Source organism: Molossus molossus, unplaced genomic scaffold (genome assembly GCF_014108415.1).
Source record: "Molossus molossus isolate mMolMol1 unplaced genomic scaffold, mMolMol1.p scaffold_m16_p_5, whole genome shotgun sequence".
Lineage (NCBI taxonomy): Eukaryota > Metazoa > Chordata > Mammalia > Chiroptera > Molossidae > Molossus > Molossus molossus.
Genome location: NW_023425388.1, coordinates 364,984 through 378,214, shown reverse-complemented (window position 1 = coordinate 378,214; position 13,231 = coordinate 364,984). Strand labels below are relative to the sequence as shown.

The 13,231-nt window shown below is 46.7% G+C and overlaps 1 protein-coding gene across 1 annotated transcript in view; it reads right to left on the bottom strand.

Moving 5' to 3' along the window:
• Positions 1–639: 639 nt before the first annotated feature.
• Positions 640–13,231, bottom strand: part of BACH1 (BTB domain and CNC homolog 1) — a 64,638-nt gene continuing 52,046 nt past the window's right edge. Inside the window, exon 5 of the mRNA XM_036243963.1 lies at positions 640–675. Within this exon, the coding sequence (XP_036099856.1) occupies positions 655–675 (21 nt within the window). The 3' untranslated portion in view covers positions 640–654. The remainder of the gene's footprint in view (positions 676–13,231) is intronic.

The window sequence follows — 13,231 nt, the reverse complement described above, 5'->3', positions numbered from 1 at the left end:
CGGCCGTCGCGTACACTCAATGACATTAAGTTATAAGGTTTAACTCTCTTTCTTCAAGGTGTTATGAAAAAAAGAAACTAGAGATGCTGACTAGATATTTGCAGGAAGATGACAACAGCTATGGGGCTCCCTGGGAGCCAGGGCCCTGCCTTGAATTTCCGGCCTCTTACTAGACAAATTGACAAAGTCTTCTTTAGCTCCTGGATGTAAGTTCTACTGTGTGACTGAAACATGTGCATTTACATACACCACCTTGTAAGTGTAAAGTTGCAGAAGTTTCTCCCACTGTTGTCTAAGTTCCTCCTTCTGGGCGTGTACCGAGAAGTCATTGAAAGGGTGTGTACAGGGCATCAGGGCTACACTCCTCCTCTTTCAGGGAACTCCTGCCGGTGCCCCGGGAGCAAGGGTCGCTGTTTCGGAGGATAAACTGTACCACATCTACGCCCTCAGCATTAAAGACGTTACACTTGCAGTAACTGAGCCAGGCCACCACCGAGCCTTCACTGAACTGGTCTGAAGCCTCCAGTTCTGAAGGAGGGAGAACAGGTCAACCACTCACCTGCCGCTGATGAACAGGGAGCTGTCCACACGGAGGTGCTGAGAGCCAGATGGTTGGGACACCAAGACTCCCCGTAGGTAGAGCTCACACACTTATCAGACCTCAGGATGATGAGCCTACAACAGAAAATAAGACCAAATCTACAAGTAATATACAAAGAGAGATAACATAAAAATGAATGAGATCAGATCTATAAGTAACATATGAACAATACAGATAACATAAGAAGGAGATTTGATCCACACAACACTTAGAGCTTCTCGTAGTTCTAAAACTATGTGATATATTACATTTCATTAGTGTTTTAATAGACTTAATTGCCCTGCGATTCCTTTACTTATTGCTGTTTTCTCTTTCTTCTTAAATAAAGGCATTAGAGAAAAAATGACTCAACAGAATACTTCTCATTGGTGGTTGGCAACAGACTTTATTATTCGTTCTGTTAGGAGCCACCACCTGGTGTTAGAACTTCGAGAGCAGCTTGAGCTGACTGATTCCTGGGTTTACATTTAAAACAGATGATTGAGTGACTGGTTGATGCGTAGATGGATGAATATATGGAAACATGTATTTTTGAAACATAAACTATTAATTTATGTTTATGGTTATTAAGTGACCTTCAAATAGAGTGACATACATTATTTCACCTATTTCTTCATAGATATGAGCTCCCTTTAAAATAGCGTCCTGCACTTTAAAGGGACTTTAGCCATTATCCAGAGCACAGGGGCTGGTCTACATGGTTATAACCTTGTCTTTGCTGTTTGATCTCCAGGAAAATATTTAACCTTTTTATGTCTCTGTTTCTCACCTGTGAAATGAGAAGAACAGTCCCTACTGCATAAGGGTCCTGTGAAGAGTAGATGAGTTCATTGTTGTCCAGCAGGTAGAGCAATACCTGGGACACAGCCAGTGCTTGGTAAAGGCTGGTTTCTATCACCATCATTATCATCAACATTACCATCACCATCACCACCACCATCACCACCATCACCACCATCACCACCATCACCACCATCACCACCATCACCAACACCATCACCACCATCACCAACACCATCACCACCACTACCACCATCACTATCACCACCATCATCACCACCATCACCATCATCATCATCATTTTACAGATGAAGACAGCAATGTCCAGGTAGGTAACATGATTTGTCCAAATCATTAAGCACAAGGAGAACCTGAGTCACTTGGCTCCTAGCCCTGTCTTGTTCCCCTGCATGCTGCCTGTCCTGTTCCAGCTGTATTGTTCTATACTATACTTTCTTCTGCATAAACTCCTTATCAGGCATATAATGTAAGAAGGAAAGAAAGCAGAGGGGATTCTAGAGGTCAAGGAAGGCCGTACAGGCCCAGGTGGCTGACGGAACCAGTCGTCAGAGCCTCTACTGAAGACGCCTGCACCCAGTGTCTCTCTCACCTCCAGCCCCAAACTCCTGATGACAAACAGCTTTCATTACCAAATGAAACTAACTCACTAGTAATATTGTTGTAGTTATAAAAACCATGCACTGACACATTTATATGACTCATACCAAAATGTTACTTTTAATAAGACCATAAGGAAAAATATGCTAGTACATAAAAATAACATTCACATAATGAATAGGAGCGTACGAGGATTAGGCACGGAGCAAGGTTGTTGAAGTGTGGATGAAAAGGAATGAATTGGACGTCAGGTACCAAAATCAAGCTTCACTTTTCTCACTATTTTCCAGGGAACCGAGAGGACGCCACCTGGGACGGGACGGCTGGGATGGGACAGAACTCCGCCACCAGTCCCGCCACGCGCAAACACGGACACACATGCGCAAACACGGACACACGCGCAAACACAGACACACGCGAGGCAAGACCTGCTCCTCCCACGGAACACAAGTGCCACTCCACATCCACTCTAGCGGGGTCCGTCACCATGAAGGACGTGACCGCCAAGGGGAACCCCCAAAAGGTGATGGCGTCACATCTCCTGATGTTCAGGGGCAATGTTATAGATATGTTTTATAATTCAGATTTCACATAGCACAAGAAGAAAGGGAAGGGACCGCCTACACTGTTTCTGTATTCCACAGGAACAAGGCTTTGCTTCTGCCCGAAGTACCTGAAACGTAACTCCTCTTTGTCCCAGACGTCTGAAGCATGAGGCTCCTGGACCATAACAGCCTCATGAAAACCCACACAGTTGCGCTCAGATGGCTTTATTCCCGTGCACTGTTTGCAAACCACACTGACGCGTTTTATCAGGAGTCACACGGGCTCAAGGAGCCGTGGTGAAAGCCAGTGTAACATAAAACCTCACTCTGTAAGCGCCTGGCTCCCGGCGGGCATCCCCAGGACCTGAACCGCCTTGTGCCACGTGGGAAGCTCGTGGCCCCCGAGGAGGGGCGTGGCCACCGTCACTCCGTGTCGGTCACAGCAAAGCTTGCTCTCGGCTTGAACAGCGTCATCTGCCACTTCTCTGCCGCTGTGCAGAACGCTCTGATCAACGGGGGCCACGTGTTCACGAGGAGGACTGCGGTGGTCATGTTGACAGTATCGTCTCTGTTGCTGACCTCGTCTGCCTGAGAACCAGAGCTCTGGGTTGCTATGGAGACTCGCCGCCACTGGGAACGTCCACCTACCCAACTGCCTCATGGAAATACTGCTGTCTACTTTGTCCCACGTAGTCACACACACAAACGGGGTGTCTCAGGGCGTTTGGGCAGCTATAACAGGATACCACAGACTGGTAGTTTCTCAACGAAAGAAATTAATTCCTCACAGTGCTGGAGGCCGGGAGTCTGAGATCTGGGTGCCCGCGTGGCCGGCGGGAGCCACTGTCCAGGCTGCAGACTTTCACTGTGTCCTCACGTGGCAGAGGACGGGACTTCTCCTGGTCCCCACCAATGGGAGGACTCGTCCTGCTCATGAGACTCCACCTCGCGGCTCAAGCACCTCCCACAGGCCCCACTGCTTAACACCACCACTGTGGGGGTCGGATTCCAACATAGGAATTTTGAGAAAACACACCCAGACCGGTAGCGAGGCCCGTCGCAAGCACAGGATGGCGAGGTGCTCTGCTGCAATGCACCCCTTCTTTCCTGCCTTCCTCGCAGCCCGCGGAGCACTGCTGCCCCGATGACAGGCCTTTTCTCCCGGGAGGAACGACCCTGCAGACTGACCAAGCACCATCGCGTCCGTCCACTGATCACAGGTATCAGCCTATGTGTGAGGAGCCGCAGCTGAAACACGGACCAGGGTGAACCCAGGGAAGTGTGACCTCGGCCCGAGAGCACAGAGCTGGGCACACAGCAGGTCGTCCCTGAGCGGGACTGCTTAGCTAACTGATGTTTTCATGTACCCAGAGGCGTCCGAGTCCTAAAAGGGCACCAAATAGCACATTCCTACTGTAGAATTGAAGGTATCATGGGAGACAGTCAGAGGTACTTTCGTGCCCATCAAATTGGATCATGTAGCGACCCTTAACCTTGACTAAATGCAAATTTGACCTTCAGGGGGTCTATATGAATCATCTAATTTAAAAAATGTTGGGCTTCAATGAGGCGGGTTCTGGGGTGCGGTCCAGGATTTAGCATTGGTCTGGGTGGGGGTGCAGCGTGGAAACATCTCACTTTCTCATCTGTGGGACCTCGACAGGGATGGAGAGTGGGCGACGCCCACTTTGCCGCTGATCACGGCTCATCAGGAAGACAAACCTACTAGTGGGCCGACGGCAGCCAGATTCCTTTACAAGTCTTAGCTTCCCTAACCTTCCTCAACGGAAGGAAACAGCACTGAGGTTAAAAATGTAAAGAATAAAAAAGATTAACAAACAAGAAAAAATAGGGTCTTTGGCGGAAGTGGCCTTTTACAAAGATGTTCAGAAAGAGCATAAATGTGTGTCACACACACACACGTGCATGTTTCCATAAACAGCAGATGCATTAGCCTTTGGAAACTATTGACTCGAGTGAAAGTCAGTACATATTGATCATCACAGCAAATCAACAATTCTTAATAATTTACCAGGACGCAGGATTGAATGTCTCTAATGTCTGTGACATCGAGTAAAACCACGACGCTCTTCCGGGAATCCCCGAGAGAGGGTATGACACCCCCACAAACACTAGGGACCAGGCTGGAACCCTCCCCCCCAGTGAAGCACCCCCTTTCCCAGAACGGCCGACTCTGAAACACGAGCAGAGACCCCCGAGAAGAGAGCCCTCGTCAGGAAACCATCCAGCGTTGCAGACCCAGTGGGCACCGCGTCTGCAACAGCAGCCCCTCCTGATGATGCAAGGCCGCCCACTGAGACCCTCACCCTGCTTTGTGTTGAGTGTACCTTCGTCTCCTCCACGTTCCCCACTCGGATCCCGAAAGTCCTGGGGGCAGGGAACTCAGGCGCCTTGCCACCTTCACCCCGATCCAAAGAGCCTGGCTGACGAACTTAGAAGCAGTTCCAGCTCATTCCACGTCCTGTTTACAATCACCTTCATTTTTCCCCCTTGTGAAGTGGACATAAAAACGCGGCCAGCAGGCTATAGCGCGAACACACGTGAAGCCAGGCCAACGCGGCCAGTCCGTGCGGCCACTCGGGGCAAGTCTGCAGCAGAGCTGTGCTGGGCTGTGCGGCTGTGAGGTGTGAACACCTGATGACCACGCAGAACGCCTCTCGGTGGTGGTGACACATCAAGCTCTGGAGACGGGAGGAGGGCAAAGCAGCCGGCGGAGGGAGCAGAACACAGGCTTCCCTGCAGAGTGAATTTCTAGTGATGAATTTCTCTAGGAAATCACCAAACTGCCTTTAGCTGAAGCCGCAGAAAAGAGCCCTCCTTCTGCACGGCCCACACAGGGGAGCGACGCACGAATGTGGGGTCCAGAGAAAGACGGCTGGTCACGCTCCCCCGGAGAGAGCAGAGGTGGGAGCTGTTCTGCGCAGACATGGCCACCACATGAGACAGGACGTGTGAGAAAAGGGGTGCGACGCCCATGCAGCTACAAGATTAAAGACACCACATTCGATGACCCTGCGCGCCCCGGTCACCACTGAAATGGTTCTCGAAGCAAACGCTGCTGACGGCTGAACTCTCACATGTACTACAGTGTGCTTTTCAGAGACCGTGCCCACAACTGTTATAATTGAGCCTTACACACACACACACACACACACACACACATACACACACACATACAAACACTTACACACACATACAAACACTTACACGCACACATACACACATACACTTACACACACATACACACAAACACACACATACAAACACACACACACACATACACACACACATACAAACACACACACATACAAACACTTACACACACATACACTTACACACACATACACACAAACACACACATACAAACACACACACATACACACACATACAAACACACACACATACACAAACACACACACACACAGAGCACCTTTTAAATGGCCTAGAAAGACATCAGTATCCCTTCTTAACAAACAAGAAAACCTACACGTAGAAACATGCACCTAGTCCCAGATCACACAATTACAAGGGCAGAGCTCAATTTGGGGCCATGTCTTCTCATCCCAAACCCAAGCACCTCTTTAGATGTCAGCAGAAGCTTTTATAGAACAAAAACAAAGTGGAGAGTGTGTTTTAGTGGAGGTTCTCCGGAGGAACAGAAGCAACGGGGACTGTATTTATATCAATGAGAAAGAGACTGTAAATCGGCAGGGCAACTCGGTGGGCTCGAAACTCAGGCTGAATCCGTAAGGTGCAGCCTTAAGGCAGCCTTTCATCTTATTCCAGAAACGCAGTCTTTGCTCTCAAGATCTCAACTGGTTGGGTGAGGCCCCCCACGCTATGGAGGGGCACTTGCTTTCATTAAAGTCCGTTGATTGCAAATGTCAATCACATCTCAGAAGTACCTACACGCAACATGACTGAATGGCGGGCACACAGCCCAGCCCAGTGTGACCCAGAAAGTAACCATCCACCACTTTCAGAAGAAAAAGGAAAACCGTTTCTTCAGTTAGATTCTAATGTCTCCATTTGCACATCACCTAGAACCATATGGCGAAGGAACGAGCTAATCAGATAAAATGGCTCCTGTCAACGCCGACCTCTAACATCCTGTCTTCAAGCCCACGTCACCCTTCCGTGTGACTTCGAACACACTTCACGGTGCGTTTTCTGTCCCTGGGAGCTTTCGGGAAACTGGAGAAGGCACTGCTCTGACCCCAGATGGGGGAGCACCCCTACCTGAGCCGGTTCCCGCTGAACCCACCTAACAGGGTGTTTTTGCACGTGGATGGTGGACACCTTCCTGAGCACCTCGAGGGGCCGTGCTAGGAGGGGGACTGGTGTCCTGCCTGGTGCTTTTCTTTTATATCTTTTTCTCTTGTTGATTTTTAGAAAGGGAGGAAGGGAGAGAGAAAGAAAAAGAGAAACACTGATGTGAGAGAGAAACATCGATCAGCTGCCTCCTGCACGCCCCCCACTGGGGATCAAGCCTGCAACCCGGGCATGAGCCCTGACCGGGAATTGAACCCGAAACCTTTTGGTGCAGGGGATGACACCCAAACAACTGAGCCACAGCACCAGAGGAATCAATTTCTCAGGCTGGGGCCACACTGCGTGTTAACAAGCATCCTAGACAATGTGTCTGTGTAATCGAGTATGAGAACCAAAGCATTGAGTGCAAGTAAGACCCAGGCACCAACACGGGACCTCTGCCCCGTACACTCGGGAACAGCAAGCGGAGATAAGAGAAGAAATAAAAACAAACTTCCTAGCTTGGCAAAAATAAACACATCAGCTCCTATCTCATTCTCACAAACGGATGCCCCCTGCCCAGTAAAAGTGGCAAAAAAACACATAAAAGACAGAAAACGAACGCACCAATAACAACTAAGGAAGTGGAAGCTGTAATTGATAAACTCCCAGCAAACTAAAGCCCAGGCCCGGATGGCTTCACGTGGAGTTTTGCCAAATATTCAAAGAAGAACTAACACCCATTCTCCTCGATCTATTTCAAAACGTTCAGGAGGAAGGAAGACTTCTAAGCTCTTTTTATGAGGCCAGCATAATTCTAATTCCAAAACCCGATAAAGACACAATAAAGAAAGAAAACTACAGGCCAATATTCCTGATAAACATAGATGCCAAAATCCTCAACAAAACATTAGCAAATCAGATCAGCAATATATTAAAAAAATTATTCACTATGACCAAGTTCATCCCAAGGATGCAAGGTTGGTACAATATTCGCAAATCAATAAATGTGATACACCACATAAACAAAATGAAAGATTAAAACCATATGATCATATCAATAGATACTGAAAAAGCATTTGACAAAATCCAGCATCCATTTCTGATAAAAGCGCTCAGCAATCTAGGAATAGAGGGATCATATCTTGACATAATAAAGGCCATATATGGAAGACCTACAGCCAACATCATACTCAATGGGTAAAAACTAAAAGCATTTCCCTTTATAACAGGAATAAGACAGGGATGCCCATTTTCGTCACTCTTATTTAACATAGTACTGGAAGTCTTAACCACAGTAATCAGACAAGAAGAAGAAATAAAAGGGATCTAAACTGTAAAGGAGGAAGTGAAACTATCATTATTCGCAAATGACATGATATTATACATAGAAAACCCTAAAGACTCCATAAAAAAAATCTACTGGATTTAATAAATGAATTTGGCAAAGTAGCAGAATACAAAATTAACATCCAGAAATTGATGGCACTCTTATACACCAATAATGAACACTCAGAAAGAGAAACAAACAAACAAATCCCATTTACTGTAGCAACAACGACAAAAATAAAATACCTAGGAATAAACTTAACCAAAGAAGTAAAGGACCTGTTCACAGAAAACTATAGGACATTGAACAAAGAAATAGAGGAAGATATAAAAAAGTGGAAGCACATACCTTGTTCATGGGTCAGAAAAATCAACATCATTGAAATGTCCATACTACCCAAAGCAATCTATAGATTCAACAAAATCCCTATTAAAGTACCAAGGGCATATTTCACAGATCCAGAAAAAAATACTCAAAAAGTTTATATGGAACCAAAAAAGACCCTGAATAGCCACAGCAATCATGAAAAAAAAGAACAAAGTTGGAGGGATCACAATACCGGATATCAGCTTATACTACAAAGCCCTTATAATCAAAACAGCCTGGTACTGGCACAAGAACAGGCATATAGATCATTGGAACAGAACAGAGAACGCAGAAATGGACCCAAGACATTATGCATAATTAATATTCAACAAAGGAGGTAAGAGCATACAAAGAAGAAAAACAACCTCTTCAATAAATGGTGTCGGAAAAATTGGACAGCTAGCCCTGGCCGGTTTGGCTCAGCTGTTAGAGCGTCGTCCTGCGGTCCAGAGAGACCCGGGTTCGGTTCCCGCTAAGGGCACATATGTCGGTTGCAGTTTGTCCCCAGCCCTGGTCGGTCGTGCGGGTGGCAGCCACTTGATGTGTCCCTTTCACATCGATGTTTCTCTCTCTCTCTCTGTTCCTCTCTCTCCCTCCCACTCTACCTAAACAAAAAATGGAAAAATGTCCTCAGGTGAGGATAAAAAAATTAAAAAAAAATTGGACAGCTACATGAAAGAAAATGAAACTAGAAAGGCAACTTACACCATATACAAGATTAACTCAAAATAGATAAAAGACTTAAATGTAACTCATGGAACCATAAAAATCCTAAAAATATAGGCAGAAAAATCTTAGACATCATACATAGAGGAATTTTCACTGATACAACGCCTAGGGCAAGAGAAACAAAGGAAAAGTTTAATAAATAGCACCACATCAAACTAAAAAGCTTCTGCATGGCATTAGAAACCAGCATCAAAATGGAAAGGGAACCCACTCTTCTGAAGAACATATTTGCAGTAAAACACTAGAAAAGGGGTTAATAGCCAAAATATATAGAATACTCATACAACTCAACGAAAGGAAGACAAATAATACAATTAAAATGGGCAAAGGACCTAAACAGATACTTCTCGAAACAGGACGTACAAAGGGCCAGGAGACGCCCAGCTGGTGTGGCTCAGTGGTTGAGCATCAACCCTGCACCAAGAGGTCGCTGGTTTGACCCCTGGTCAGGGCACATGCCCAGGTTGTGGGCCCGATCCCCAGTGGGGGGCATGCAGGAGGTGGTCAACCAATGTTCTTTCTCATCGATGTTTCTAGCTCTCTCTTCTCCCTTTCTCTCTCTCTAAAATCAATAAAGGAAAAACAAGTTTTTTAAACCAAAAAACAAATGGCCAGGGGACATATGAAAAATGCTCAATGTCACTAATCATCAGAGAGATGCAAATTAAAATGACTATGAGGTATCGCCTCACACCTGTCAGAATGGCCGCCCTCAACAAATCATCAAACAACAAGTGTTGGCGAGGGTGTGGAGAAAAGGGGACTCTAGTACACTGCTGGTGGGAATGCAGACTGGTGCAGCCACTATGGAAAACAATATGGTGTTACCTCAAAAAATTTAAAACTGAACTGCCATTTGACCTAGTGATCCCACTTCTAGGAATATACCCTAAGAAGCCTGAAACACCAATCAGGTCTGACAGTCTGCTCCCTACTTCCATGTCTCTGGATCTATTTTGATCATCAGCTTATTTTGTTCATTATATTCCATAAATAAGTGAGATCATGTGGTATTTGTCTTTCTCTGCTTGGCTTATTTCTCTTAGGATAATACTCCCCAGGTCCCTCCATGTCGTCTCAAAGGATAAAAGACCTTTCTTTCTTACAGCTGCATAGTACTCCATTGTGTACATGTACCACAGCCTTCTTATCCACTCGTCTACTGATGGACACTTGGGCTGTTTCCAGATCTGAGCCATTGTAAACAGCGCTGCTGTGAACACAGGGGTGAGCGGGTTACGGACGCAGCGTCAGTGCAGATGAGTGTGATGGAAACAGAGGCTCCAGACTCACCCTGAAGAACGGCAGGAAGTCTGTGTGGGGCCCTCTCCCGTGGAAATGCTGGGGGCACTGAGCCTGCATATTTAATAACATCTTGCAGTCGGAACAGATCCTCTGCTGACCTCCTCCCTTCCCTATGTTCTCCTCACTCTACTTAAAAATGTGTAGAAGACAAAAAAACAAACAAACCTGGCTCTCAAACAGTAGCGTGGCGAGGAAAGCAAACCGCTCAGACAGGACACGGACGGGACGAGGAAGCCGCCGGCTCCATACCAGTCAGATACGCTGTTGGCCCCGACGAGGTGAGGACACAGCCAGGTCTCTGCAAACACCTGTACACAGGACGGCGGGGGGTGAAGGGGGCAGAACTTCGGAAGGACGAGGAACAAGCCTGGCCGGAGATGATCACACGAGGAACAGAGGGAAGGTCCTGTGATGCACGAGACGACGTATTCTCTCCTGCTCTTTACTTCCAGACGCCCCTCACCTCTCTGACAGCTCAGAGCACCAGAGTCTGCAGAGCCCTGGGCCCTCCGGCATGAGGGGCTCTCTGCTCACAGAGCCTTCGGAACATGTGCAGCAAACCCGGCTGAGGTTTCTCCAGCCTCCAGCTCCTCCGTCTCCTAATCCCACTGGTTTCTTCCTCCTGTTTAAAGCGCTATTTCCCACGACTGTTGGAATGATTTCCAACTGCCAACTTCACTCTTTCAAATATTTCGGGGGGAGGGGATCCTCTTCAGAATAACCAACCTCAAAGCCATTTGTGTTATCGTCCAGGCCTTTGACAATGAAAAGGCCTTTTCATTTAGTTTTTTTTTCTTTATTGGTTTTAGAGAGAGAGGAAGAGAAACATCGATGAGAGAGAACACTGACTGGCCGCCTCCTGCATGCCCCCCACTGGGGATGGGCCCACAACCTGGGCCTGTGCCCTGACCGGGAATCGAACCAGCAACCGCTTGGTGCAGGGTCGACACTCAACCACTGAGCACACCGGCTGGGCCAGGCCTTTTCGCTGGATTCGTGAATCTGAACGGATTCAGCCGTATCGTCCACATGCTCAGCTCAGGGCTGCAGTCTCCCAGGGGTGTTTTAGGGCTGGGCAGAGGCTGTACTGGGACTGTTCTTCCTTGAGAACAAGCGTCAGCACTGACCCCTCTTTCAACGTTCAGGGCTGCGGAGCTCAAGGAACAGGGTCGCGTTGAAGGTGGAAGGGTCGTCAGCAGCCGCCTGAGTGACAAGCAGTGTCACCGTGGGTTCGGGGCTCGCGGATCCCTGCGTAAGGAAGTCACACGTTCAGGGAGACCAGTCCTGAGAAAGCAGAAGTGCCCCCTGTTCACACGCCCTTGTTTTGGCCCCTCGAAGTGATCTGTGCTCGTTACGGAAAATAACAAAACAGGGGACCAAAAAAATCAACCTCACTCCCCCTGGACAAAACAACTGCTCGCGTTTGGGGAGTTGCTTTTCTTTGTTGTTGTTTATCTAAGTAGAACTGGGGGGTCTGTTTTATCCTTTCTTACCTTTTGGCTTTACATAATTGTGTTTATTCTACATGTGGAACTAATAAATACAGACTCACATTTATACAAACACGTCGCTCTCTTTGCGTTGTACACGTACAGTATAGACCTTGCTGCCGTTAGTGTGGCATGAACATTTCTCCTGTTCTAAATTTTTTGAAAAGTATCTTAGGACATTTACATAAGATCCCCTTGACTGGGAAGACCTGACCTTATTTAACTACACATTATGTGGCATGTTGGAACGGTTCCCAATTTTAACTACTACGCAAAGCATGAAAAGAACGTCTCTAAACAGAAAAGCGTTCTCGTTAGTTGGACTTGGTTTCTTAGGATTCATTCCCAGAAATGAAATTATTAGTTCAAAGGGAGGAAGTGTGTGCAGGTATAACAGTTCTCACCCGTCTTACCGAGTCCGGACGTGTCCACGCCTCTGCCCCCCTTACTAACGTGAGTGTGCTCGTTGGAAACACGTGTTCATTCTCTGGGCAGGAAGGACACGCCGGGTACCTTCATGTGCAAGTCTGGCCCCTGGATGTTGGAAACGTTTCCAACATGCTGGTTCATTAGTTGGTATTGTCTTGTGATTTTCTGATACTGATTTTTGCATATTTAGCTATTATGGTTGTAAGGTTTCTATTATTGATTTTTGTGATATTTTACAGTACAGGAAATGAACCTGATTCATAGTTGATTCCAAAATCCCCCAAAGCCAGCCAGTGTAGCGCAGTTGGATGAACGTCATCCTATGCAACTAGAGGTCACCAGTTCAATTCCTGGTCAGGGCACATGCCCGGGTTGTGGGTTCGATCCCCAATAGGGGGTGTGCAGGAGGCAGCTGATCGATGTTTCTATCTCTCCCTCTCCCTTCCTCTCCAAAATCAATAAAAACATATTTTTTAAAAATTCCCCAAAGTACTTGCCTCTCAACTCTGAATTTTTTTTTTTTATAGGCATAAGGTTTTATTTTGCAGTATAAAATCGATCTTTGCACTTATGGTTTGTTTGGTGGTTTTTGTTTTTTTTTTTCATTATTTTTAAGTTTAGTGAGTATTCCTTCACCTACAGATGTGATAGTTTCTTCTAAACTTTTTAAATTATAAGACTTCTACACTAATTTCTTTCAGCTTTGTGGAATGTATTGTTGGTTGATGATACGAGGTAAAACACAAGATTTCGCTTGCTGTACACA